The sequence below is a fragment of the Acomys minous genome (genome assembly GCF_964271855.1).
Source record: "Acomys minous genome assembly, chromosome: 13".
Taxonomy (NCBI): domain Eukaryota; kingdom Metazoa; phylum Chordata; class Mammalia; order Rodentia; family Muridae; genus Acomys; species Acomys minous.
Genome location: NC_140495.1, coordinates 110505878 through 110532139, shown reverse-complemented (window position 1 = coordinate 110532139; position 26262 = coordinate 110505878). Strand labels below are relative to the sequence as shown.

Here is a 26262-nt window from a genome sequence, read left to right as displayed (position 1 = left end):
TGGTTCCTCACTACTCCGATTTTGGACAGGTAAGGATGCTCTATGCCACTGTATGTGCAAGAACACAGTCCCAGCGACTAAAGGATAGGACTTTAAGCGCTACTTTACAGTGGTTAACAGAAGAGATGCCATCAATCTCCAGAGACTGGACTTCTTGGACTTTTAAATGGTTGAGACAGACTTTTGAAGTTGGACGTGATGCGTTTTGACATGGCTGCAAGCCTACAGGGCCTAAGGAGTGGAATGTGGTGATTTGAGTGAAAACGTCCCCATAGGCTCACAGGGTGTCATGTTAGGTGGCATGGCCTTGTGTTACTGGAGTGGGCTGTGAGGTTTCAGACGCTCAGCAGCAGATCCTCCTCTAGGATGCTGCCGTCGTGAGGATGGACCTGAGCCTGTCAGCCAGGCACTTTATAAGAGCTGCCACGGTGACATCAACAGACACTCTAAGAGACACCCACTGACCTTGTCCACAGGTACAAGATTTCATTTTGTGCGTCTATCTCAAATTCTTACCTCTAGAACCTTGCAACAGGTAAAGCATTGCAACTAACTGGCCCACAGGAACCCCACCCCACCTTTTTTTTTTTTTTTTAATTCTTTTATTATTCTTTTTTAACAAACAGCCCCAGGGATAGGGGACTAGGGGAAGAGAAGAGGGGAAGTGAGGCTCCAGACCCACAACCCCTCCCCACTCACCCCTTTCCCCCTTATATATTTATAATCTATATACAAGCCCCGGGGGTTGGGGTCAAGGGGAACTCCCTCAGCGGGGTGGGGGCAATCCAGGCTCCTTGTCCCCCCGGGGCCCAGGCTCCTCTGCTCTTCGGGGAGGCCCTTCTCGAGAAGGTGGCCCTGTCCGTTCCCAAGGCTTCGGCATCCAACGCAGGGCATCTGGTGGGGAGACCTGAGGGCAAGTACACATGGAAGAGTCAATCAGCAACCCTCTGGGGGCTCAGAAGGGGGGCCTGAGCTTAGGCTGGGGTCACCGTCTCTCTTTCACCTGCTGGTAGAGGTCGAGGCGCTGAGTCCGGAACACTCCACTGTAGGCGGAAGGCGGGGCCTTGAGCCGGGAGTTGAGAGCAGAGAAGGGCCTACAAGAGGCAAGGTGTCAAGGCAGCCTGAGACCCACGTCCCTGGGGATGCGGAGCTTACAGCCCATCCTATTTACCTTCCAGATGGGGGAGGCCGCGATGACCCAGGACCCCCAAGGTTGCTGCTCAGCTTTCGATAATCCTGGAAAGGCTTTAGTTCTACTGGGTGCAGCTGAAGATGAAAAGTAATTCACCCTTTGAACCATTCCCCTCCTTTCGGACACACAGACCCTGAGTTCCCCCCCACCTTGCCACCTCTCACAACCCGCTCAACTTCTACCTTACCTCTGCTCGACCCAAGCTAGGGGGGAAGGGCCTGGCAGCTGAAGGCAAGACCCGAGGAGCAGGAGCAGGAGGGGGCCGCACAGCCAGGCTGGGGGGCTGAAGAGCAGGACCCACAGGTAACAGAGAAAGGGGGGGCGGAGCAGGAGGTGGCGCTGGCGGCAGGGAGCCGAAGTTCACCACTGGCAGCTGTGAGTCTACCACAGGTAGAAGCATCTGCAACAAGAAAACCCCAGTGAGCCCACAAGGGCAGCGAGGATGTGGGGAAAACACAAACTAAGCCAGAGGCACAAAATGAGGGGACGCGGGAAGACCAAAGATACCTGCTGAGCAGGGGCCCCCGAAGGAAGGAAGCCACTTTGCCCAGCAGGCTGCAGAGGAGTGGAGTAAAAATCTGAAGGGGATGGCAGATCCTGGCGTACCTGTTGGAAGATGGGGAGGCGGTCAATTCTCAGGTACTTGCAGTCTAGACAACATAATGAATTCTAGGCTCTCCTGGGTTGCAGAGTGAGAAGACCAGAACAGGTCAGGTGCCCCAAGACCAGCCTCTCTGCTGCCCTAGCAACTGCCCACCTCCTACCTGAAGCAAGGGCGGATCAGGCAGAGGGCTGGGGCAGAAGGCTGCGGAGCAAAGGAAGGATGGCGGAGGGTAGAGAACCCCCCCGGCAGGCAACTTCCCCAGCTCTGCGGCCTGCAGTGCGGAGAAATCCAGAAACTGGCCCTTGAGAGCTACCCCAGAGAGCAGCGCCGACGGAGGGGCTGGACCTGGGGGTAGATACAGGGGCTGGGACCTGGAAAGAAGTCGGGGAGGAGAGGTGTTACTCCTGAGCTTGAGCGACGCTTTACCCACTGTTCTTTGGTACCCACTCCTGTTGGCGGTCTGCAGGATCTACTAGTCTTACCTGTACTGGTGCAGCGAGGGTGTCCCAGGGCGGAAGCCTCCATTGTTGGGATGCAACTGCGAGTCCATGGCGCCCCCAGAGACCTGCTGGAGAAAAGCAGGGTGGAAGCTGTTCCCGCGTCTCCTCTGCTCAAGAGCGCTCAATTGGGCCCTAGGCTTACACAGCACAGTGGTAGCGGGGCTTCCCTGCCGTGTGATGGGGGTCTTGGTTGTCAGCTAGACTGAGAGCACACTCCTGTGTTTGCATGTTTCAGGGAAGGGCTGACCAGGCAGGCAGGCAGCACCTCCAGCAGGTCAGGGGCCTGACAGAGCAAGTGAAAAGCAGTAAAGCATCCTAGTCAGGCAGTCCACACCACAGAGCATGCTCAAGGCCAGTGGGGATGGCAACAGGGCGCGTGGGGGCTGGACAGACGGCTCGGCAGTTAACAAAAGATCTCTTAACTAGCTCCAGGGAGATCAGACACCTCTGGGCTCTGCGAGCACATGAAATGATGCACGCATACCCACTGAACACACGTAATTTAAAAGGCTAGAGCAACGCCTTAGCGATCAAGTATACCAGCTGCTCTTCCACAAAGTCCCGCATGGCAGCCCACAGCCGCCTGGGACTCCAGTTCCAAGCGGAGCCAATGACCTCTTCTTCTGGCTTCTATGGGCACTGTCTGTGGGTACACACAGGCGCACGCGCGCGCACTCTCACGCACGCAAAAAAATTCCGGAACAAAAAGACCTCATCCACGGTAGGAAAAAGAAAAAATGGAATACAGCGCAATGTTCTCTCATTAGCCAACCTCAGGTGAGAGTGCTTAGCAGGTAAAGGCTGGTGCTGCTGACGCCCACTAGCCTGTAACCCATGCGTGTAAAAGGAGGAAGGAGGCCGGGCGATAGTGGCGCCCGCCTTTAATCCCAGCACCCAGAGGCAGGGTTAGGGTTAGGATCTCTGTGAGGTCGAGGCCAGCCTGGTCTACAAAGTGAGTCCAGGACAGCCAGGGCTACACAGAGAAACCGTGTCTCAAAAAACCAACCAACCAACCAACAAACAAACCAAACCAAACCAAACAAAGAGGTGGACGGAGCCTGGTACAGCTGCCTGCCCTGTGCTAGCAGATGAAGCACACACACTGGCAGACACAACAACAGAGTTCCAAGGGCCTGTCTCATAGAAAACAGAAAGAAAGAAAGGGGCACATGATAAAGACAGGGCTCACCTGGGAATTGGGAGGTCCAGGGCTGCCATAGAAGACTTCAGGGTACAGGCGCTGACCGGAAGGGCTGGGCTCTGGACCACACTGCCCGGAACCTAGGCTCTTGGGCTGCGGCTCAGCAGAAGCAGAAGCACTAGGGAGCAGCTCCCAGTCTCTGGATACGGGAATGGCCTGAGCAAAAGAAGCCTTGTCACGGCTGGCACTCTAGCCCACTGGTTCTCGGCCTGTGGGTCATGACCCCTCTCAAGGTTGGACAACCCTCTCATGGCTCCCACATCAGGTGTAAAACAGCAGCAAAACTGTGGTTATGAAACAGCAACCAAATCATTTTATGCTTGGGGGGGGAGGGGGGTCACCACGATACAAGGGACTGTATTAAGAGGTCACCGCACCGGGAAGGCTGAGGACCACTGGTCTAGATGCTCACTGCTCTTATTTACCTTCGGGAGTCACAGGCCTTGCCACCTACCTCCGTGACTGACGCTGTCAACTCCTTCTCTCCTTTTATAGTGTCCCCTACCACTAGGCATAAGTCTGAGTCCTGTAACACGGGGGTGGGAAGGGAAGCTGTAGCACAATTTCAAACTTCCACTCCACTCATCGTCTTTCTCCATATCCAACCCAGGACACGCCCCAGTGCAGCCCGTCCAGACCTTGTTAGTAGCGCCAAACTCAACTTGAGAGCCAGGTCGGTGCGCTGGTCGGAGGGGGCCGGATTCTGGGCCCCGGTCTGCGCGCTGAGATCGTTCTGTGCCTATGGGACCAGGGGGCAGAGGCTGCTCCCGGGGCAGCTCCTAGGTCGGAAACAAAGCACAGTGAAGTGACAAGAGAAACAAATACCACAACAATGGGCAAAGAAGGGGCGGACAAAGACAGGGCCAAGAAGGTGTCCTGCCAATGCTCCCCATCCACCCTGGTCTCTTACCTTTCTGTCCCCATCGTGGGAAGCAGGTGGCCGTCTCCTAGGAGGCTCAGAGGGCTCAGAGCAAGAGGCACCCTCACCGGAAACAGCAGCCAGGGGCGAGGGTCCTCCAGGCCGCTTGGGGGGTCCCTCTGCTGACCCCTTAAGTCCTCCATCAGGAGAACTTCGCTGGCTGCAGGGACCTGATGACACCTGAGAATCTCCACTCAGGTCCACCCCACTGTCAGACTGACTCATCTGAGGAGTTAAGAGCAGAAAACACCCTGACACCTGACAGGTACACACCCCAACCGAGGATGCTAGAACAGCCTCAAGACTGGTGTACTGATGCAGAACAGGTGAACAAGGCCAACACTCAAAACAGCCCCAGGCCCACGGCCACCTCCTTCCCAGTGTTCACTCACCTCTGTGGCTGCCACATCTTCAAAGGGGCTCAGGGGCTCCATCCAGGGCTCTATGGAGCCAGGCTGATAACTCTTCCGGCTTGTGGCTGGAGGAGACCACCACCCATGAGGCGGGCAGTGAGGAGGCAGCTCTAAGGCCCATCTCACACCACCACGCCCAGTCCAGTCTTTCTTCCCTCCTCACTTGCACTCACCAGTATGTAAACGATCCCAGATGTGAGGAGTTAGGGCCTCAGTGGCCGAGTCTCTGGATTCTCCCTGAGGGCCTGGGACCTCGGGCTTAGAGCCCAAGAATCCAGAGCTATGAGAAGCTGGCACAGACTCCTAAGGTGAGAAAACCCCGAAGGGCAGAATGCAATTAAGCAGCAGCAGAGTGAGGCGCGGCAGCAACAGGGGAGGACAGATACGTGGGAGACAAGTGGGAGCCGCTAGTGAGAGTCTGGGGCGAGAGCTGCATAGAGTGCAGAAGCGTAAATAAAGACAGCATGGCCAAGAGCCTGCAGAGGTGGGAGTGCAATGAGGCCCAGTCTCCAGCCCCGGCCCTCACCTCCTGCAGCAGCTCCGGCTTTCGGGGAGGCCGCTCCCGCCGTTTCGGGGGGAAGGGATTAACCCCGGCAGAGTCCCGGGGAGTCCCGCCCACCCCCCTCACCATCGGCCCTGGCTCCTCGAAGTGGGGGTCTGGGGAAAAGGGGAAAACTGTCAGCATCTGCCTCACTCTACCACTGGCCCGAGCCTGCTCTCCCAGCCCCACCTCCCAGGCCTTCCAGCTCGGCAGAACCCAACAGCAGGGCCCCCAGACCAAACTTGTGCTCCCCACTCCAGCACCTGACCTTTGGGGATGGAGTCATTCCCACCCGCTTGCCTCCAGCTTACCAGAACTGACAGCGTTGCTGGCCCTCGGGGGATCATAACGGGTTGGGGGCCGAGGGGAGGAGCCCTGAGGGGCTTGGGGAGGGCCAGGCTTAGGCCTTGGGTGCCCCCCTGGTGCAGTTACATTTCCTTGGCGGCTGCTAAGTTGGGCCAGAGCCTGTTGGATGCCAGCAGGGTTGCTGTGGATCACTTGGTCCAGGCGGAAGACAGCAGAGCTGCTGGGGGGTGGCGGAGGCAGAGGCAGCCCCGGGGGTCGCTCCTCAGGAGGACGGCTGGAGAGAGCAGAGCATCATCCTCACAAGAGCTCACTGAACTCACTCTGCCCCTACAAGCCAAGCACCTGTGTTCTAGCTTCTCCACTGGCATCCCGCCCTCTCCCCTTCAAACCCTTTGCGGATTTTGTTTACAAAGGTGCGCAGACAAACCCGGATCAGGGGAACATGTAGGGGGCTCGCCGGCTTCTGCCCCTAACTGCCCTCCACACGATTGAGGATCTGCGGTACCTTCCTGATGCCTGCTATACTCATAGGGCCCCCAAACCCCTGGTACTATCCACCCACACCCCACAACCATCTAACCTTACCCACCTTCGGTTCTTGGGAGAGGGCCAGCTCCTCTTATCCCCTCGTCCAGGGCCCGTCCGTCCCCCAGGGGCTGTACCACCACCTCCACTACTGCCACCGCCGCCGCCGCCAGCCTTGCCCCCAGGGCCTGGGCGCCGGTTTTGTCGATCCATGCCCGGCCTCTGACTCGAGAAGCTCCGCTTGCTCAAATCCTTGGCTCGTTGGCTCAGGTCTCCACGAGACATGGTTGAAATGCCTGGTCCAGAGCCACCTGCATTGCCCCCAGGAGTCCCCACAGCCTTAGAGGTCATAAGTGCCGCTGGGGGAGTCTCCTTGTCACCCCGGCGCTCACTAGCAAAGTCGCTGCTCTCTGACGCAGTCTCCCACTCCTCATTGGCTTGGTCTGAGTTCTGGTTTGACAGATCAGGAGACTTGGCAGCTGTGCGGCGAGGGGGTGGGGGAACTGCAACTGCTGCCAGAGTCTCCTCCGGTCCAGAGGCGGAGGCTGGAAGGGCTAGAGAAGGGGGCTTGCCCTCAGCTCCTCTGGCGGCGTTTTCACGTTCTTGTTTCAGCCTCCGGAACCGAGGCGGTTTGTCCTGCTGCTGAGCCCTACCATGGCGCCTCCGTCGGGGACGCTCCCCATCTTCCATGCCTACACCCATGTTGCTGCCTCGGGACATGGGGGACAGAGGCCCTGAGGTCAGCTTCTCTTTCAAAGGCTCCTTACTTGAGGGCAAAGGGCCTGTTGGAGGCTTCTTTGGAACCAGAGACTTGGCTGGAGGGCTCCAGCCAGAGCAAATAGGAGGAGGGGGCCGCCCCCCACCTCGGCCTCGGCGCGATGGCACTCCCCTTGGAGTGAAGACACGACCGCCCCGGGCAGTGGAGAATCGGGCTGGGGCTGGTGATGGGGGAGCTCCTGGTGGTGGTAGGGCAAGAGGGACCTGAGCGAGCACCCCCTCTTTGGGCGGAGGTGCTTCCTTGTCAGAGGGGGCCAGGTCGCTCTCGTGGGTCTCACTGCCTGTTTCAGAGCCGCGCTGGCGGCGTCTCTTGGGGATTTCTTCATACTCGGAACCCTCACTCCGTGTCTCACTGGCAGTGCGGCCTCGGGGACCAGAGGGGTGGTTTGGTCCTCCTGCACCACCCCCACGCCCATCGTCTCCTCGGAACTCCCGATAACTTCGAAATTCTCGGCTCCGGGCTCCCCTACCTCGGCCCCCATAGGTCCCCCGAAAACCCCTTCCTCTAGCAAAATACTCGCCTCGGCCCCGACCCCGGCAAGATGTAGGGCCTACTCTTTCATAGGAATAGTCCCTCCGAAGCCGAGGCGCAGGGGAGAGATTGCCACCCGGTGGGGTTTCCTTGGGGCCCACCTTCCCCTTAGCTGTCTTGAGTGGATCTGGCTTTGGAACCTTAGGGGTTTCGTCCGCCTGTTCTAGGGATTTAGGAGGCAGCTCCTCGACTTTCACAGGTGGTGATGGTTTCTTTATGGGCCCAGCTCGTCGAGGAGGGACACCTGGCTCCTCTGGAGGGATCCCACGGCGACAGCTGCCTGGGCGAGGGCCCCATCGAGTCTCAGTACGATTTTCTCTACGTGGCGGCGGCGGGCCTTGGCCTCCAACTCCACGGGCCGGCTTTCTGCCCGCTTCTGGCCCTGACAGCTGCGGCGGCTCCTCCTTGGGGGGCTCCTTCTTGGGTGGTGGAGCTTGTATCTTGGCAGCCTCTTCACTGCCTGGGGGCCAGGGTAGTGGACGGGGTGCTGGGGGAGCTGGCTCCTCCAGAGGGAATCGAGAGAGGGGAGGCCCAGGAGCTCCATTCTCTGGAAAACCCGGATAATTAGCCAGATAAGGTGGGGGCGGCGGGGCTGGAGGAGTCTCGCTCCTGAAGAGGAACAGGAAAGAAGCTTGTCAGGAGGAGCATGAGCACAGCAGACGGAAGAGCGCATTCTCAACGCCACCAAGGCTCTTCTTCCACATGCCCCTCGTCACCTCAGCCCACGCGGCTCAGGCCAGCACCAGGCCTAGCAGCTCACCTCATACTCTTGTCGTCGTCATCTGCTGCCTGGCGCAGTGGTGAGGTAAGAGGGCGAGGATCAGTGGGTGTGGTGGTAAAGACATCTCCTACCCAGGCCAACTTGGGGTCTACCGGTGGGGTGCCCCGTTCCCGTAACAGAGGGGGTGCATGGCGTTCAAACGGCTCTGAGGTTGAGCCCCCGCTGTCTGAGCGTTCCCGGGGAACCAGGCCTAAGAAAACAAGGAAAGCATCCCGTCACAGGCCCTCCATACCAGAAGCACCTGCTCACCCTGTTCCCTAAGCATGGGCTTGGTCTTTTCTTGTGGAAACAGGCAACCACTTGGCTTACCTATGACGTCATCAAGGACCAATGCTTCCCTGTTCCCCAAGCCTAGTCTCACAAGACCCTCAAAAGAGCTAAGTGGGCACACCACCTCGCTCCCTGGCTGCCTGTCACAAAGACAGTACCCCCTCCTGGGACTATGGAGGTCCTTACCACTCTTGTGAACCCTTACCAGACGGATGTACACCAGGAGGGTAGAAGTCCAGAGGGGGCCGGCCCTGGAGAAGCCGAGGGTCCACATAAGGAGGAATCATCATCCAGCGGGGGTCAAAGTTCATTGGAGGCATTGGTGGGGGCCGGCCCAGAGCACCTGGGTACAGGGCTTTGGGAGGTGGGGGCGGTGCCTGTGGGGCAGGTACAGCTCCCAGGGTCACAGGCTGTGGTGGTGACGGGGGCACTGGGGCAGGAGGGGCAGTGCCTTGTTGCTGCTGCTGCCACTGCTGCTGCTGCTGCTGCTGCTTCAGGAGCTGCTCCTGCCAGGACAAGACAGGATGAAAGAGGTTACCACAGCCTACATCCCAAGGCATCAGTAGAGAAAAGTTAAGGCACTGATAAGACAAAAATAAGAAGCTGGGCGGTAGTGGTGCCCCCTTTAATCCCAGCACTTGGGAGGCGAGTTCGAGGCCAGCCTGGTCTACAAAGTGAGTCCAGGATAGCCAGAGCTACACAGGGAAACCCTATCTAGAAAAAAAAAAAAAAAAAGACAAACATATGGAGTTGCTGGAACTGTGCAGACACAGGCTGAGAGTGACCCTGGAGAGACACCAACAGCCCCAGGAGGGAAAGAACTTGGCCTCACCTGTTGCTGGCGCTGGAAGCGAGGTGGCAATGACTTTTGGTATTTGGGGTAGCCCAAGCCCTGGCTGGGGGGCTGCCGAGTGGGACCAACTCCATCACCCTTGGGCTCCACCTTTGGGGCTGGGGGTGTGGCAGGTGGAGGAACCTCTTCTGGTGGTTCAGGCCCCTCTTTTGAAGGCAGCTGGGGTTCCACTGCATAGAAGAACAAAGTGACTTGGTCCATCACAACAGTTAATTATCCACGCTATTCCAGCCCCAGTGAAGTGTTCTACCAAATACCATCTACGTTAACGCCCGCCCACTTAAGACCCATGACAATACTAAGGCCGCAAGTGTTATTCCCGTGATATCGTCAGAGAGCAGGAAAGCTCCGTTCCACTTTCGGGTCTACAGAATGGCTTCCCATCTTCTCTGCATGTCCCCCCCACTCACAGTCCACTCTCTTCCACTGACAGCCATCTTTACTACGCAGCGTCCCCCTAAGCCCAGCAGAGCCTGCTCCTTCCTCCATACCTGGGCTGGCTTCCAAGCTGCCACTGCTGGTGCTACTGGCAGTGCCACCAGCACTCCCCAGAGTGGGAGCTGCAGCCACGCCTGGGCTGGGGGCGCACTGGGCAGCAGGGGCTCGTGCTGGCTCTTCAGGGTCTTTCTCTGGTGCTGGGGTTGGTGCTGGTGGCAGAGCTGGAGGCGCAGGGAGTTCTTTGGGGACGGCGGGTGGTAGAGCTGGGGTAGGAGGGGTAACAGGTGGGGCTGCTGGCTCTGCTTTGAGGCGTTTGTCAGGCGCCCCGAACTTTTCGTCAAGCCGCTTGAGCTTCTCCGCACAGGCTGCCCGGCGCTCCTCCTGCATGCGCCGCTCTTCCTCCTCCCGGCGCCTTCGCGCCCGTTCCACCGCCAGAGAGATCTCTGAGGAAGATTGCTTCCGACGCTGCCGCCACGCCTCATCCTCATCTTCAGGTGCTGGGGGTTTGCAGGGAGGACCCCCACGATCCTGGCAACGGGCAAACCCAGCAAGCCAGGCATGTCAGTCATTAGACCTCCTACCTCTCTGAGACCAAACAGCTGTCTCTAGCTACAGGATCAAAGAACCAGGCTCTGGAATTAATGGTCTCACCTTTACCTCTGTTCCTTTTTTCCTTCCGAGGCCTGAACACACAGGCCTCCCTTCCCTCCCAGCACCCCAACTCCCCTAGAACCAAAGGTTCCCAAGCTTTTCTGATACAGCACAGCCCTACCCTAACTGCTTCTACCTTTTTTAAAAAAATTACTTATTTTATGTGCATTGATGTTTTGCCTGCATGTATGTCTGTGTGAAGGTGTCAGATCTTGGAGTTACAGACAGGTGTGAGCTGCCATGTGGGTGCTGAGAATTGAACCCGGGTCCTATGGAAGAGCAGTCAGTGCTCTTAACCGCTGAGCCATCTCTTGGTCCCCCTACCCTGGCTTCTTAATATCACCTTCAGTGTTATTCACTTGATGCCTCCCACAACTGACCCAATCAAGCCCTCATTGTAGATACTCACTGGGTAGTCCCCAGGAGGCCCCCAGCTCCCGACAGGCCCCCGGTGAGGTGGAGGTGGGGGAGGCTTTGGGGCAGGAGGAGCTGGTTCTGTCTCTGCAGGACGAGAGTTCTCTGTCCAGGCTGTCTTGGGAGGGAGTGGGTCACTGCCAGGGGAGGCGCCCTTTTTGCCATCTGCTTCAGGTTCCTCAGCAGCAGCTGACTGCGAACCCTTGCTGTGAGCAGATGACAGGGTAATCACACTCAGTGGAAGCGGCCCTTCTAGGAGTCTGTTACGCCACGGGGAAACCAGGGCCCCTGCTGGATCTGGTGCCCTCACTCACTGGCCCTCGGCTCCCTCCTCGTCAGAGTCTCGCCCATCTTCCTCGTCACTGAACTTGAGCTTCTCAGTGTAATCAACCTCTTCATGGGCTCCTAAGGTGAAAGAAAGCGGACAGCAAGTCAACTACGCAGTCTGCTCTCCAATCTCGGACATTTTCCGAGAACACAGCAGCCAACAGCCTGGAACTCCAACAGCAGCCTCGGTGCTGACCACCCTCACCCCCCCCCAGCACTGAGCAGCATTTAGCTTTCTGCCACGTGTCTCTCCTCCACCCCTTTTACGGCTGCTCCTCTCTCACGTGACCCGTCATTTCCTCATCAGATTCTACTTTTTAAGATCCAAATATTCATATTCACCTGCCCAACCATCGTCATTTTCCTGGTCCAATTGGTCAAACTCTTTGAGATTATCCTCTTTAAGAATAGAAGGCCGACCCACAGGCTCTACAAGGCGCATTGGTGGCCCTGAGCCCCGGGGGCCCGCCACACGAGGAAAACGGCTGTGTATTGGGGGGAAAGAAAAGAGGGGGGATATGTCAAATTCAGCGTGCAGTAGATAGAGTCACATCCAAAACTGAGCCCCCTAGGTAGAAAAATCACCTCTCCCCAAGTAGCCTTACCCTCCCCCGAAACCCAGAATCTGACAGCTTACCTGGGCCCATCAGGAGTCGGGTACCGGTAAGGCCCCTGGGGTCCATAGGGCGGAGGGAATGGGAGATATGGGGGGTACATCTGCAAAAGGGCCCGACAACAGCTGCTAAGGGGGATAAACCGCCTGCCAGCCCTTCACACACTCCAGCCTCCCATCCCCGGCTCACTAGGGTCTGCCACAGGCCAAGTCCTGCCTGACTCAGCACGCTGGCTTTCAGTGCAACCACTCCAAGTAAGAGAGCTGAACTCACAAAGGGCGGCATCATCCCGCGGTAGGGAGGGAACTGAGGTGGGCCTGAAGGCTGCAGCCCACCCCGGGGATCATGACCGTGATGAAGTTTGGAGTCCGGGCCCTCCAGTTCATCAGGGCCACGCCCACCTCCGTCCCTCCAAGTTGTAGAATCTGTATTTTGGAAAATGCAAAGAGGGGGGAAGAGGTCAGTTACTACAGATTTGGGGGCAAGCGGGTGCATCATACATGACGGGGAGGAGGAAAGTAACGCGGCACAGAGCAGGTGCTCTCCTGGTCCAAAGGCAGTCACTCACTTTGGGGGCGGAGGCTTGGTCCGGGCCCAGACGACTGTTCGGCAGACTCCCTTTCCTTGGCAGCCTTGTCCTGGTCGCCAGCCGCCTGCAGGGTCGGAAATTCCTCTCGAGAGAATCGCGACAGTAGGCTTGATGCCCTTCCACCTGTTGAAGTGAAGGTGTAAACCAGACAGGGTGTCGCCTCCTGAACATGTACACAAAAGCGGACAGCTCTGAATACTGGGAGGAGACGCAGACAGAAGACCAGGGTCTTCACTGACGGTGTGCAGCAGGGCTCCTGCCTCAGTGTCCTCACTCTCACACTCACCATCTCCATGGGCTCCATGGGTGACGCTGGCTTGTGCCCAGGACTTTACCCCGCTTGGAACCGAAGGAGTGTTCTGAGGAAGCAAAGGCAGTGAGTGGCCGCGAGGAGGGAAGGCTAAGGGTCATTTTCCTCCAGCCCCGCCAGCTCCCCAGGTACCTCGGGGGCTGCTGGGGGTCGTTTCGGCTGGCTGGAGGCAGGCGTCTGCGAAGCCGGCAGTGGCTGCGATTCCGGCGGCTGAGCGGCTGAGGCATCGGAACTGGGGGCATTGCAAGATGGAAAGGTGTGAGGTGCCTCTCCCTTAGCTCTCCAACTGGTACAAAGCTGGAACTGACCCTAGCCTATCGCTCCCTAGGACAAAGTCAGTCAGAGGGGCTTTGTTTCTTCCTGCTTTCTCTCCAGCTGTATGAGTGGAAACCTTCATGTTTCTGTCACAAACTAGGTGCAGAAGGTGGGATGTATTCTCCCTCTCTCTCTCTGCTGAAACAGACCACACCTCAACATACTCCCCCAAATTCAAAGCTAACAGACTCTAGGTCCCCCAGGCCAGTGTCTACCTCTTGGGGTCGGACTGCTCCTGTTTGCTTGCCCATCCTGTCCCGTCTTTCGGCACTAGTGAGACATTGGGGTCATTGCCTTTGTTCTCGGCTTTCAGGCTCGGAAGGTTGGCAGGGGGTGGCATACGCCGGGCAATGGCAACTTTTCCAAGACTCTGCAGGCCATGTCGAGGGGCAACTGAACAAAGAGTGGAGAAAGGGTGAATGACGCCTCGCGAGGGATGCTGACAGCCTCCACTCACAGACCCACTCCACAATCCTCAAAACCCCACCACCTGGTCACTACAGGTGTCCCGCAGAAGCCATGCCATTTCTCACTAATAACACTGTCTGCACTCTCCTGGGACAGGCGAGCTACGTTATAATCACGGCTGTTCTGTGGGACGGTGGATCCTGAGCCTGCGGGGAGCAAGCTGGCCCCAGATCTTTACAAATCCATGTTTCTTTGCCTCCGATTCTTACGTGTCCAAGGACAGGGAACCAAAAACACGCCTTTGCAGGAGGTTGACTGGTCTTTTACCCAGAGCCCAGCACCCCCTTCATAACTGAAGATGAAACGGGGGGGGGGTCCCCAGCATTCCCCTGGTCTGTTAGCTGCCTTTGTTGAAGAGCTCTAAAGCCTAAGCCCATGCATGCGCAGCCTGCAAACATTAGCGCATCTCTGCGGGACCCTCACCAGCGGGCTTCTGGATCTCTAAGGACTTGCCCTTATATGTATCAAACAGGTTGAGCGAGGAATACTTCTTTCCATCCTTCCCCTTGGCAGTCGGCCCCGAGCGATCGGACATTGCGCTGGAAGCTCATTGAGTACGCTGGGTCCTGCAGGCACCTCCCCCAGAACGAGCCGGTGCCTGTGGGCCAGACAAGCAGGCAGCTCAGGGTCTGCCCTCCGCAGACAAAAGCCTAAAGCCCCCTCACTCTCCTTAGGGCCAGATCTGTGATGGCCCTGGCTTGTCTCTTAAGCAACCACAACCCACTCGGCTTCCAGAGCCAAGGCCTTCCTCTCTGACATATCCTGACAAAGAGAGCCAGATGGAAACCAAGCACCTTCCTGACAAACGCCCTATGCTTTGTGTCACTTCAGAGTCGGCAGCAGCTTCTTGTCATCCCCAAAGTGAAAATCTTTCACTCCTCCACAAATCAATCCAGAGAAATATGATAAAGCTCAGCAACCAAGCCCGGGCCTGGAGAAAACCAGAGCGAGGCACGCAGCAAGCAGGAGGACTTCAGACTGCCAACCTACTAAGACCGCAGCTCCCTAATCGCGCCCCAGGGCCCTGCACCCCAGCGTGCACCCCCAGCAGCTCTAAGTCCCATGTGGGGAGCTTTGAAGGGAGGTATGCTGGAGGCCTAAGGAGTTTTACGAGCTTGCTCAGCCAGGCTGGGAGCCGGGGCCAGAGTCAGCCTGCAGAACAACAGGGGCTCCACACAACCCCAAGCTCAACAAAGCCCCGGGAAGCAGACTACTCCCATCTGTCCCTTAGTTTGCCCCCAGCCTGGCTCTTGGAAACAATTTTGCTTGCAGAAAAAAAAAACAAACCCACAAGACAGCAACAACAACAACAAAAAAGAAAAACCCCAACGAAACAAAACCAAAAAGCTAATGGACGCTGGTTGTATCCTGTGTAAAACTGGGGGGAAACAAAGCGCCACGGAGCGACCCTGGAAACAGCCGGGAAGCGGGGCCCTAAGCGGGCGTCTGTCCCCTCCGTGGCGCTCACTGCCCGGCAGGCCACACTCTCCTCCATCTTCGTGCGCTCTAGAGTGACCAGGCATCCATTTGTGGGTGGGAACGGCGTAAAGAGGGGATGGGAGAAGAGGGCGACGGCCGGGGGTAGGGGCGAGAACTTGACCACAGCCAAGATGGGGGGCTGCTCGGTAGGCGCTCAGGGAAACCAACCTGAAGCCGACGGTGAGAACCGGGGAGCACGGAGGGGAGAAAAAAAAAAAAGAAAGAAAAAGGAATCGCGGGGCAGACAAATTCCAATAGATAACAAGAGAATCAACCAGAAGGCAGGAAGGGCCGGGAAGGGGGCAGCGGGAGACGAGGAGGGCAGTGGGGGGCCCCGGGCGAGCGAGATGCTGGACCGGCTCGACGCGGAAAGCCGCAGCGCAGCGCCGGGGGCCGGGGCCGCGGGGCGCTCGCTCGGCGGGCGGCGGGGGCGCGACCCGGGCGGCCTGCGGCGGGGCCGGGCGCGGAGAGGACGGCAGCCCCGCGGCCCCGGCCCTCCACGGCGGCCTGGGAGCGGCCGGCGCAGGCCGAGGGGGAGGGGCGGCCGGCGGCGGGAGGACAAGATGGCGGCGGCTGATGGCAGCTTCTCCCCCGGCCCGCCGCCTCCGCCGCCGCCTCCTCCTCCGCAGCCGCCGCCGCCGCCGCCGCCCCGCGCCGGAAAGGGCGTCAAGCGCCCGGCTCGCCCAGACTCACCTGGCCGGGTGCGCGGGGGTCCGGGACCCGGGCTGAGAGGCTCCCCGGGGCGGATGGCGGCGGGGCGGGGGCGGATGGCGGCGGATGGCGCCGCGCTCGGCTCCTCCCGTCTCCCTCGCTCACTCCGCGGCTGGGCTCCGACTAACGGCCCATCCGGGCAACCGCCGCCCCCGGGAGCACCCCCCCCTCCCCGCCTCCCGCCTCCCTCCGCGGCTGGGCACGCCCCCTGATTTGCATAGAGGGCGGGGCCCCTCCGCCGGACGCCTCCGCCCCTCAGGGCCGCCCCGGCTTTAAAAGTAAAGGCGGTGTGCGGAGTGCATTTGCATAAAGGGGAGGGACTTACAGGCGCTAGGACGCCGGTTGGCTAGCGAGGTGCCCCGGCGTCGGCAGTTGAGACGCGTAGGCCGGGCGGAACGCCGGGCCGTTGGGGCGCAGAATTTACACGACGGAGGGTGGGAGGAAGGGGCGGCGCATGCGCGCTGCGTCCCCGGAAGGATGGGCGCGGAGAGAGACGCAGGGAAACGCTGATGCTAGGGGACCCTCCCTCCCCACCCCTTAGTCTTCCCCCCTCACCGCACCCCAACCCCCGACGCTCGCAGGGGAGAAGAGGGAAAGAACTGCGACCGACGGACGGACGGAAGGAAGGGGTTAGCTAGTCAGGTCTGGTGTCCAGTCGGGGGAGGCGGGGCTGCCGGTTATCAAATCACGTCATGCAAATGAAGTGGACGGGCAAGCCAATGAGCGGGTCCAGAGGAGCGTATCCTTGACTTTCCCCCGAGTGGGCGGTCCTCGAGTGGCTCTGGGCATTTGCATAATATATGCAAATAATTTGAACAAAGACTTAGGAAGGATCTTCCGAATTTTAGCAGCGAATAGCTAAGGTGGATATTTATGCTCTGTAACTGTCAGAAAATGGGTTTTTGTATTTGATGTTATTGGCACTCTGTGTTCCTTCAACACAACATTCGGTTTCGGCTTTAAAGGCAGTGCTGTTTCCCCTCTTTGTTTCTCAGTACTAGGCTGTAGAATCCTCTGCCTCTCACCAGGCCCATTGGACGTTTTCTTGTTAATTCATTTATGTTAAGGATGGGTGCACTGGCCTCTATGGGTGCTTGTGCAAGCCAGAGGTTGAGAGCCCGGGGTCTCCTCCAGACACTTAATCTTTTGAGAAACACCCTTTCAGTGAATTGGGTATTTGGGTGGGTGAGCGGAGATTCCAGCTGGGCTGGCCGGTGAGCTCCAGGATCTTCCTGTGTCTGCTCCCCAGTGCTGGAGGTAGGAACATGTCATCTGCACAGCTCGTACATGACTACACGGGGCCTCATGCCTGCATAGCAAGTACTTAGTCCACTGAGCCGTTTTATTTATTTTTATTTAACGTTTATGGATGGGTACCTGCATGTATGCCTGCCTGCCAAGAGGAGTTCCTGGCATCCAAGAGATCAGAGGAGGAATGTTGGAGGCCCTGGAGCTGGAGCTACAGGTGGTCGTGAGCTCCCAGGTCACAGGTGCTGGGAGCCGAGTTCAGGTCCTCTGAGCAGGTGCTGGGCTATCTCCCCCGCGGCTGTCAGTAACAGTTTGAAGTCCCAGAGACATGCATGGAATATTGTAGAGGTAGAGGAACAGTGCGCTCTCTCTCTCTCTCTCTCTCTCTCTCTCTCTCACTCACTCTCTCGCTCTCTCGCTCTCTCACTCTCTCACTCTCTCTCACACACACACGGGGGAGGTAGAGACACAGAACTTGACATCCACTTGTAATTGCAGTGCTGCAGAGGCAAGAGACAGTGGGAACCCCTAGGACTTACTGGCCTGCCAGCCTGGCCTTAGGTTAGTTCAAGGCCCATCTCAAAACCGCATGCACAAAAACCAAGGGAGCCATCATCTGAGGAATGACAGCCAAGGTCGTCCTGCCTCTTTCTGTCTCTCATACATGCACACGGACACAGAAATATGGTACAAATCTTAGCCACTCTTGAAAGGGTACACATGGTTCAGGGAAAGATGACGGATTGAGTAGAAGCAAAGGTTTGCAGGCCTGTGTTCAGCTGATAGAGGGAAATAAAGGAAATAAAGGAATCGCTTGTCCAATAGGGACAATGGAGAGGAAAAGGCAGCAGAATGCAGCTAAGAATTAACATGTAAGGCTGGGCATGGTGGTGCACGCCTTTAATCCCAGCACTCGGGAGGCAGAGGCAGGTGGATCTCTGTGAGTTCAAGGCCAGCCTAGTCTACAGAGCGAGTCCAGGACAGCCAGGTTATACTGAGAAACCCTGTCTCGAAAAATAAAAAGTGTTACTAAGTACTAACAATAAATTTCTACTGTAAACACTCATTCTGAGCACTTTCCTGTAAACAACAAAGACACAGCAGCATGGGGCAGGTTGACTGACACTGGGGCATGGGGCAGGATGACTGACACTGGGGCATGGGGCAGGTTGACTGACACTGGAGCATGGGGCAGGTTGACTGACACTGGAGCATGGGGCAGGTTGACTGACACTGGAGCATGGGGCAGGTTGACTGACACTGGGCCAGGTTGACTGACACTGGGGCATGGGGCAGGTTGACTGACACTGGAGCATGGGGCAGCTTGACTGACACTGGGGCATGGGGCAGGTTGACTGACACTGGAGCATGGGGCAGGTTGACTGACACTGGAGCATGGGGCAGGTTGACTGACACTGGGCCAGGTTGACTGACACTGGGGCATGGGGCAGGTTGACTGACACTGGAGCATGGGGCAGCTTGACTGACACTGGAGCATGGGGCAGGTTGACTGACACTGGAGCATGGGGCAGGTTGACTGACACTGGGCCAGGTTGACTGACACTGGGGCATGGGCCAGGTTGACTGACACTGGGGCATGGGGCAGGTTGACTGACACTGGGGCATGGAGCAGGTTGACTGACACTGGGGCATGGAGCAGGTTGACTGACACTGGGGCATGGGGCAGGTTGACTGACACTGGGGCATGGGGCAGGTTGACTGACACTGGGGCATGGGGCAGGTTGACTGACACTGGGCCAGGTTGACTGACACTGGGGCATGGGGCAGGTTGACTGACACTGGGGCATGGGGCAGGTTGACTGACACTGGGGCATGGGGCAGGTTGACTGACACTGGGGCATGGGGCAGGTTGACTGACACTGGGGCATGGGGCAGGTTGACTGACACTGGGGCATGGGGCAGGTTGACTGACACTGGGGCATGGGGCAGGTTGACTGACACTGGGGCATGGGCCAGGTTGACTGACACTGGGGCATGGGCCAGGTTGACTGACACTCGGGCATGGGCCAGGTTGACTGACACTGGGGCAGGTTGACTGACACTGGGGCATGGGGCAGGTTGACTGACACTGGGGCATGGGGCAGGTTGACTGACACTGGGGCATGGGGCAGGTTGACTGACACTGGGGCAGGTTGACTGACACTGGGGCATGGGCCAGGTTGACTGACACTGGGGCATGGGGCAGGTTGACTGACACTGGGGCATGGGCCAGGTTGACTGACACTGGAGCATGGGGCAGGTTGACTGACACTGGGGCATGGACCAGGTTGACTGACACTGGGGCATGGGCCAGGTTGACTGACACTGGGGCATGGGCCAGGTTGACTGACACTGGGGCAGGTTGACTGACACTGGGGCATGGGCCAGGTTGACTGACACTGGGGCAGGTTGACTGACACTGGGGCATGGGGCAGGTTGACTGACACTGGGGCATGGGGCAGGTTGACTGACACTGGGGCATGGGGCAGGTTGACTGACACTGGGGCAGGTTGACTGACACTGGGGCATGGGCCAGGTTGACTGACACTGGGGCAGGTTGACTGACACTGGAGCATGGGGCAGGTTGACTGACACTGGGGCATGGGCCAGGTTGACTGACACTGGGGCAGGTTGACTGACACTGGAGCATGGGCCAGGTTGACTGACACTGGGGCATGGGCCAGGTTGACTGACACTGGGGCATGGGCCAGGTTGACTGACACTGGGGCAGGTTGACTGACACTGGAGCATGGGCCAGGTTGACTGACACTGGGGCAGGTTGACTGACACTGGGGCATGGGCCAGGTTGACTGACACTGGGGCAGGTTGACTGACACTGGAGCATGGGGCAGGTTGACTGACGCTGGGGCATGGGCCAGGTTGACTGACACTGGGGCATGGGCCAGGTTGACTGACACTGGGGCAGGTTGACTGACACTGGAGCATGGGCCAGGTTGACTGACACTGGGGCATGGGCCAGGTTGACTGACACTGGGCCAGGTTGACTGACACTGGGGCATGGGCCAGGTTGACTGACACTCGGGCATGGGCCAGGTTGACTGACACTCGGGCATGGGGCAGGTTGACTGACACTGGGGCATGGGGCAGCTTGACTGACACTGGAGCATGGGGCAGGTTGACTGACGCTGGGGCATGGGGCCAGGTTGACTGACACTGGGGCATGGGCCAGGTTGACTGACACTGGGGCATGGGGCCAGGTTGACTGACACTGGGGCATGGGCCAGGTTGACTGACACTGGGGCAGGTTGACTGACACTGGGGCATGGGCCAGGTTGACTGACGCTGGGGCATGGGGCCAGGTTGACTGACACTGGGGCATGGGCCAGGTTGACTGACACTGGGGCATGGGCCAGGTTGACTGACACTGGGGCATGGGGCCAGGTTGACTGACACTCGGGCATGGGCCAGGTTGACTGACACTCGGGCATGGGGCAGGTTGACTGACACTGGGGCAGGTTGACTGACACTGGGGCATGGGGCAGGTTGACTGACACTCGGGCATGGGCCAGGTTGACTGACACTGGGGCATGGGGCAGGTTGACTGACACTCGGGCATGGGGCAGGTTGACTGACACTCGGGCATGGGGCAGGTTGACTGACACTGGGGCATGGGCCAGGTTGACTGACACTGGGGCAGGTTGACTGACACTGGAGCATGGGCCAGGTTGACTGACACTGGGGCATGGGCCAGGTTGACTGACACTGGGGCATGGGCCAGGTTGACTGACACTGGGGCAGGTTGACTGACACTGGAGCATGGGCCAGGTTGACTGACACTGGGGCAGGTTGACTGACACTGGGGCATGGGCCAGGTTGACTGACACTGGGGCATGGGCCAGGTTGACTGACACTGGGGCAGGTTGACTGACACTGGAGCATGGGGCAGGTTGACTGACGCTGGGGCATGGGCCAGGTTGACTGACACTGGGGCATGGGCCAGGTTGACTGACACTGGGGCAGGTTGACTGACACTGGAGCATGGGCCAGGTTGACTGACACTGGGGCATGGGCCAGGTTGACTGACACTGGGGCAGGTTGACTGACACTGGGGCATGGGCCAGGTTGACTGACACTCGGGCATGGGCCAGGTTGACTGACACTCGGGCATGGGGCAGGTTGACTGACACTGGGGCATGGGGCAGCTTGACTGACACTGGAGCATGGGGCAGGTTGACTGACGCTGGGGCATGGGGCCAGGTTGACTGACACTGGGGCATGGGCCAGGTTGACTGACACTGGGGCATGGGGCCAGGTTGACTGACACTGGGGCATGGGCCAGGTTGACTGACACTGGGGCATGGGCCAGGTTGACTGACGCTGGGGCATGGGGCCAGGTTGACTGACACTGGGGCATGGGCCAGGTTGACTGACACTGGGGCATGGGCCAGGTTGACTGACACTGGGGCATGGGGCCAGGTTGACTGACACTCGGGCATGGGCCAGGTTGACTGACACTCGGGCATGGGGCAGGTTGACTGACACTGGGGCAGGTTGACTGACACTGGGGCATGGGGCAGGTTGACTGACACTCGGGCATGGGCCAGGTTGACTGACACTGGGGCATGGGGCAGGTTGACTGACACTCGGGCATGGGGCAGGTTGACTGACACTCGGGCATGGGGCAGGTTGACTGACACTGGGGCATGGGCCAGGTTGACTGACACTGGGGCATGCGCCAGGTTGACTGACACTCGGGCATGGGGCAGGTTGACTGACACTGGAGCATGGGGCAGGTTGACTGACACTGGAGCATGGGGCAGGTTGACTGACACTGGAGCATGGGGCAGGTTGACTGACACTGGGGCATGGGGCAGGTTGACTGACACTGGGGCAGGTTGACTGACGCTGGGGCATGGGGCAGGTTGACTGACACTGGGGCATGGGGCAGGTTGACTGACACTGGAGCATGGGGCAGGTTGATTGACACTGGAGCATGGGGCAGGTTGACTGACGCTGGGGCAGGTTGACTGACGCTGGGGCATGGGGCAGGTTGACTGACGCTGGGGCAGGTTGACTGACGCTGGAGCATGGGGCAGGTTGACTGACACTGGGGCATGGGGCCAGGTTGACTGACACTGGGGCATGGGCCAGGTTGACTGACACTGGGGCATGGGGCCAGGTTGACTGACACTCGGGCATGGGCCAGGTTGACTGACACTGGGGCATGGGTCAGGTTGACTGACACTGGGGCATGGGGCCAGGTTGACTGACACTCGGGCATGGGGCAGGTTGACTGACACTGGGGCATGGGGCAGCTTGACTGACACTGGAGCATGGGGCAGGTTGACTGACGCTGGGGCATGGGGCAGGTTGACTGACACTGGGGCATGGGCCAGGTTGACTGACACTGGGGCAGGTTGACTGACACTGGGGCATGGGGCAGGTTGACTGACGCTGGGGCATGGGGCCAGGTTGACTGACACTGGAGCATGGGGCAGGTTGACTGACACTGGGGCATGGGGCAGGTTGACTGACACTGGGGCATGGGGCAGGTTGACTGACACTGGAGCATGGGGCAGGTTGACTGACACTGGAGCATGGGGCAGGTTGACTGACGCTGGGGCAGGTTGACTGACGCTGGGGCATGGGGCAGGTTGACTGACGCTGGGGCAGGTTGACTGACGCTGGAGCATGGGGCAGGTTGACTGACACTGGGGCATGGGGCCAGGTTGACTGACACTGGGGCATGGGGCCAGGTTGACTGACACTCGGGCATGGGCCAGGTTGACTGACACTGGGGCATGGGGCAGGTTGACTGACACTGGGGCATGGGGCCAGGTTGACTGACACTCGGGCATGGGGCAGGTTGACTGACACTGGGGCATGGGGCAGCTTGACTGACACTGGAGCATGGGGCAGGTTGACTGACGCTGGGGCATGGGGCAGGTTGACTGACACTGGGGCATGGGCCAGGTTGACTGACACTGGGGCAGGTTGACTGACACTGGGGCATGGGGCAGGTTGACTGACGCTTGGGCATGGGTCCAGGTTGACTGACACTGGGGCATGGGGCAGGTTGACTGACACTGGGGCATGGGGCAGGTTGACTGACGCTGGGGCATGGGGCCAGGTTGACTGACACTGGGGCATGGGCCAGGTTGACTGACACTGGGGCATGGGCCAGGTTGACTGACACTGGGGCATGGGGCAGGTTGACTGACGCTGGGGCATGGGGCAGGTTGACTGACACTGGGGCATGGGCCAGGTTGACTGATACTGGGGCATGGGGCAGGTTGACTGACACTGGGGCAGGTTGACTGACACTGGGGCATGGGGCAGGTTGACTGACACTGGGGCATGGGGCAGGTTGACTGACACTGGGGCAGGTTGACTGACACTGGGGCATGGGCCAGGTTGACTGACACTGGGGCATGGGGCAGGTTGACTGACACTGGGGCAGGTTGACTGACACTGGGGCATGGGGCAGGTTGACTGACACTGGGGCATGGGGCAGGTTGACTGACACTGGGCCAGGTTGACTGACACTGGGGCATGGGGCAGGTTGACTGACACTGGGGCAGGTTGACTGACACTGGGGCATGGGGCAGGTTGACTGACACTGGGGCATGGGGCAGGTTGACTGACACTGGGGCAGGTTGACTGACACTGGAGCATGGGGCAGGTTGACTGACACTGGGGCAGGTTGACTGACACTGGAGCATGGGGCAGGTTGACTGACACTGGGGCATGCGCCAGGTTGACTGACACTCGGGCATGGGGCAGGTTGACTGACACTCGGGCATGGGGCAGGTTGACTGACACTGGGGCATGGGGCAGGTTGACTGACACTCGGGCATGGGGCAGGTTGACTGACACTCGGGCATGGGGCAGGTTGACTGACACTCGGGCATGGGGCAGGTTGACTGACACTGGGGCATGGGGCAGGTTGACTGACACTCGGGCATGGGGCAGGTTGACTGACACTGGGGCATGGGGCAGCTTGACTGACACTCGGGCATGGGGCAGGTTGACTGACACTGGGGCATGGGGCAGGTTGACTGACACTCGGGCATGGGGCAGGTTGACTGACACTGGGGCATGGGCCAGGTTGACTGACACTGGGGCATGGGGCAGGTTGACTGACACTGGGGCATGGGCCAGGTTGACTGACACTGGGGCATGGGCCAGGTTGACTGACACTGGGGCATGGGGCAGGTTGACTGACACTCGGGCATGGGCCAGGTTGACTGACACTTGGGCATGGGGCAGGTTGACCCCCTATTGGTGCCTGTTGGACTCTCCCTTCCGGCCTTCATGGCTTCCTTGAAGTCAAAGGCTAGCCCGATACTCTTTACCAACGTACTCCCTTGAACACTCAGTGTTGAGGAGACAATCATCTCAGCTGATTGTCCCAGCCCCTGAAGGTACAGCCTCAGCCAGCCTGCTCATATAGTTCATAGTGAACTTTTTCCTGTCACAGGCACCCACAAATTCTAGATGCCCTTCTGCCATTTCCACAGAGGCCAGAAAGAAAGAGTGACCCTAACTGGCCTAGTAAAGGTGCTGCTGTAACTGGTGCAAAAGGGACAGTTCTGTGGGTCTTAGCTTTTAACTACTGCATGAGAGGTTTGCTGTGATTGGCACTACCCGTTCCCAGGTATATAAGCAAAGATACTCGGCTCCCCTGGGAGGCGCCTGGGCAGCCCCGTGCCGCCTCCCCTGATGTTTAGGACTTTGGGCTAATTAAAGACTTCTCTCTGATCATTTTCAGTGGTGTGGGCTGAGCTGGCCGTGTGAAGAAGGCAGCACAGACGGCAGAGGCGAGCTGCCTGACAGCTGAGGAGGTGGCAGCCGCTGATCAGTTCAGAGTATGTAGGCAGGGGAAAGGGGAAGAGAGGACGGAGAGCTGAGACTGAAGGATAGAAATCTAAAGTGAGCCGTGCGTGGTGGCACACACCTTTAATCCCAGTGCTCAGGAGGTGGATCGCTGTGAGTTCAAGGCCAGCCTGGTCTACAAAGCAAGTCTAGGTCAGCCAAGGCTACACAGAAACCCTGTCGCGAAAAAAAAAAAAAGAAAAGAAAGAAAGAAAGAAAGCTAAGAGAGAGGAGCTGGTGACACACCCCATGAATCCCAGCTCTCAGGAGGCAGAGGCAGGCAGATCTTTGTGAGTTCCAGGCCAGCCTGGTGCACCCAGTGAGATGCTGCCTCAGAAAGAAAACGGGGTGGGGCTAGCTGGAGGGATAGCTCAGAGGTCACGAACACTTGCCAGCCTCTCACAGTGGACCACGTAAGGGCCAACATGGTGCCTCACAGCACTCTGTCACTCAGGGCCCAGGTATCCGGTGCCCTCTCTGCTCTCTGCTCCACACACACATGTGCTGCATAGACGTGCACGAAGGCAAACGTTCATATTTGTATTTTTAAAAAAGATTTATTAAGTATACATTTCTTTTGCTTGCATGTACACCTGCACACCAGAAGAGGGCACCAGATCTCATTGTAGATGGTTGTGAGCCACCATGTGGTTGCTGGGTATTGAACTCAGGACGTTTGGAAGAGCAGGCAGTGCTCTTAATCTCTGAGCCATCTTTCCAGCCCCCAAACATTCATATTTGAAATAATTAAAAATAAAAAAATTAAGGCCAGGTATGGTGGCACCCGCCTTTAATCCCAGCACTTGGGAGGCAGAGGCAGGCGGATCGCTGTGAGTTCAAGGCTAGCCTGGTCTATGTGAGGACAGGACAGCCAAGGCTACACAGAGAAACCCTGTCTCGAAAAACCAATAAATGAATGAATGAATGAACGAACGAACCAGAGAGGAGAATCCGCAGCCCTGTCACTGTTAAGGGCTACAGACAGCTACCAGAGTTAGGGCAGGTTCCAAGGACCCCTGGCCAAACAGCTGTGATGCTGCCTGGTCCTACACAAGAGCTACATGAGAGCTCTCCACTAGAGGGTGCCACTTGCCCAAAATCAGCCAAGACCTGCACTTAGCTTCTTGTGCTGCTGATGATAAGAAAAGGACTGCTTGGGGTCCTCCTCAAACTGTGGCACCAGCCAAGGAAAATATAGGCAGTAAACTTCGAACCCCTACCCAGACTAACCGAGGGACAGGACATTCTCCACCGTTGAGTGGAGAAGGAGATCTGACTTTCACACAAACTCTGGTGCCCCATCTCTGACCACGTCCCCTGGATGGGGAGGCCTGGCGGCACTCAGAGGAAGGACAGCAAGTTACCAAGAAGAGACTCGATACCCTAAGAGCAAATATAGGGGGAGCAGGTCCCACTCAGTCACAGACATAGGGGAGGGGAGTGGGGGG

At 58.5% G+C, this 26262-nt stretch overlaps 2 protein-coding genes across 6 annotated transcripts in view; one reads left to right on the top strand and one right to left on the bottom strand.

Moving 5' to 3' along the window:
• Positions 1-461: 461 nt before the first annotated feature.
• PRRC2A (proline rich coiled-coil 2A) lies at positions 462-15899 on the bottom strand. Of its 4 annotated transcripts, none has more exons than XM_084753710.1 (31): positions 15713-15899; positions 13994-14138; positions 13288-13465; positions 12890-12989; positions 12734-12806; positions 12427-12570; positions 12132-12283; positions 11882-11961; positions 11587-11729; positions 11232-11322; positions 10913-11123; positions 9906-10380; positions 9394-9584; positions 8767-9067; positions 8271-8481; positions 6266-8119; positions 5682-5950; positions 5356-5486; positions 5003-5132; positions 4809-4894; positions 4408-4641; positions 4136-4276; positions 3952-4023; positions 3486-3653; positions 2279-2364; positions 1957-2167; positions 1700-1798; positions 1380-1592; positions 1172-1266; positions 1004-1094; positions 462-907 (listed from the first exon to the last, which is right to left on the bottom strand). In XM_084753710.1, exons 2-31 carry the CDS (start codon positions 14073-14075, stop codon positions 767-769), a joined length of 6453 nt encoding a protein of 2150 aa, XP_084609836.1. In that variant the 5' UTR covers positions 14076-14138; positions 15713-15899; the 3' UTR covers positions 462-766. The 4 variants fall into 4 exon arrangements, with proteins under 4 accessions (XP_084609836.1, XP_084609833.1, XP_084609835.1 ...); XM_084753707.1 differs by having other exon boundaries at positions 13964-14138; positions 15713-15898; XM_084753709.1 differs by having other exon boundaries at positions 2279-2361; positions 13964-14138; positions 15713-15898.
• Positions 14145-26262, top strand: part of NCR3 (natural cytotoxicity triggering receptor 3) — a 30375-nt gene continuing 18257 nt past the window's right edge. For both annotated transcript variants that reach the window (XM_084753787.1, XM_084753785.1), the window contains exon 1: positions 14145-15199. In XM_084753787.1, the coding sequence (XP_084609913.1) occupies positions 15151-15199 (49 nt within the window). In that variant the 5' untranslated portion in view covers positions 14145-15150. The remainder of the gene's footprint in view (positions 15200-26262) is intronic.

Excerpts from the sequence above, each read along its gene's own strand:
- PRRC2A (XM_084753707.1), bottom strand. The coding sequence starts at position 14,075 with ATGTCCGATCGCTCGGGGCCGACTGCCAAGGGGAAGGATGGAAAGAAG. Across the intron at positions 10,381-10,912 it reads GGCCTCCTGGGGACTACCCA|GATCGTGGGGGTCCTCCCTG; the intron begins GTGAGTATCTAC and ends GCCCGTTGCCAG. Across the intron at positions 9,068-9,393 it reads GCTTCCAGCGCCAGCAACAG|GAGCAGCTCCTGAAGCAGCA; the intron begins GTGAGGCCAAGT and ends TTGTCCTGGCAG.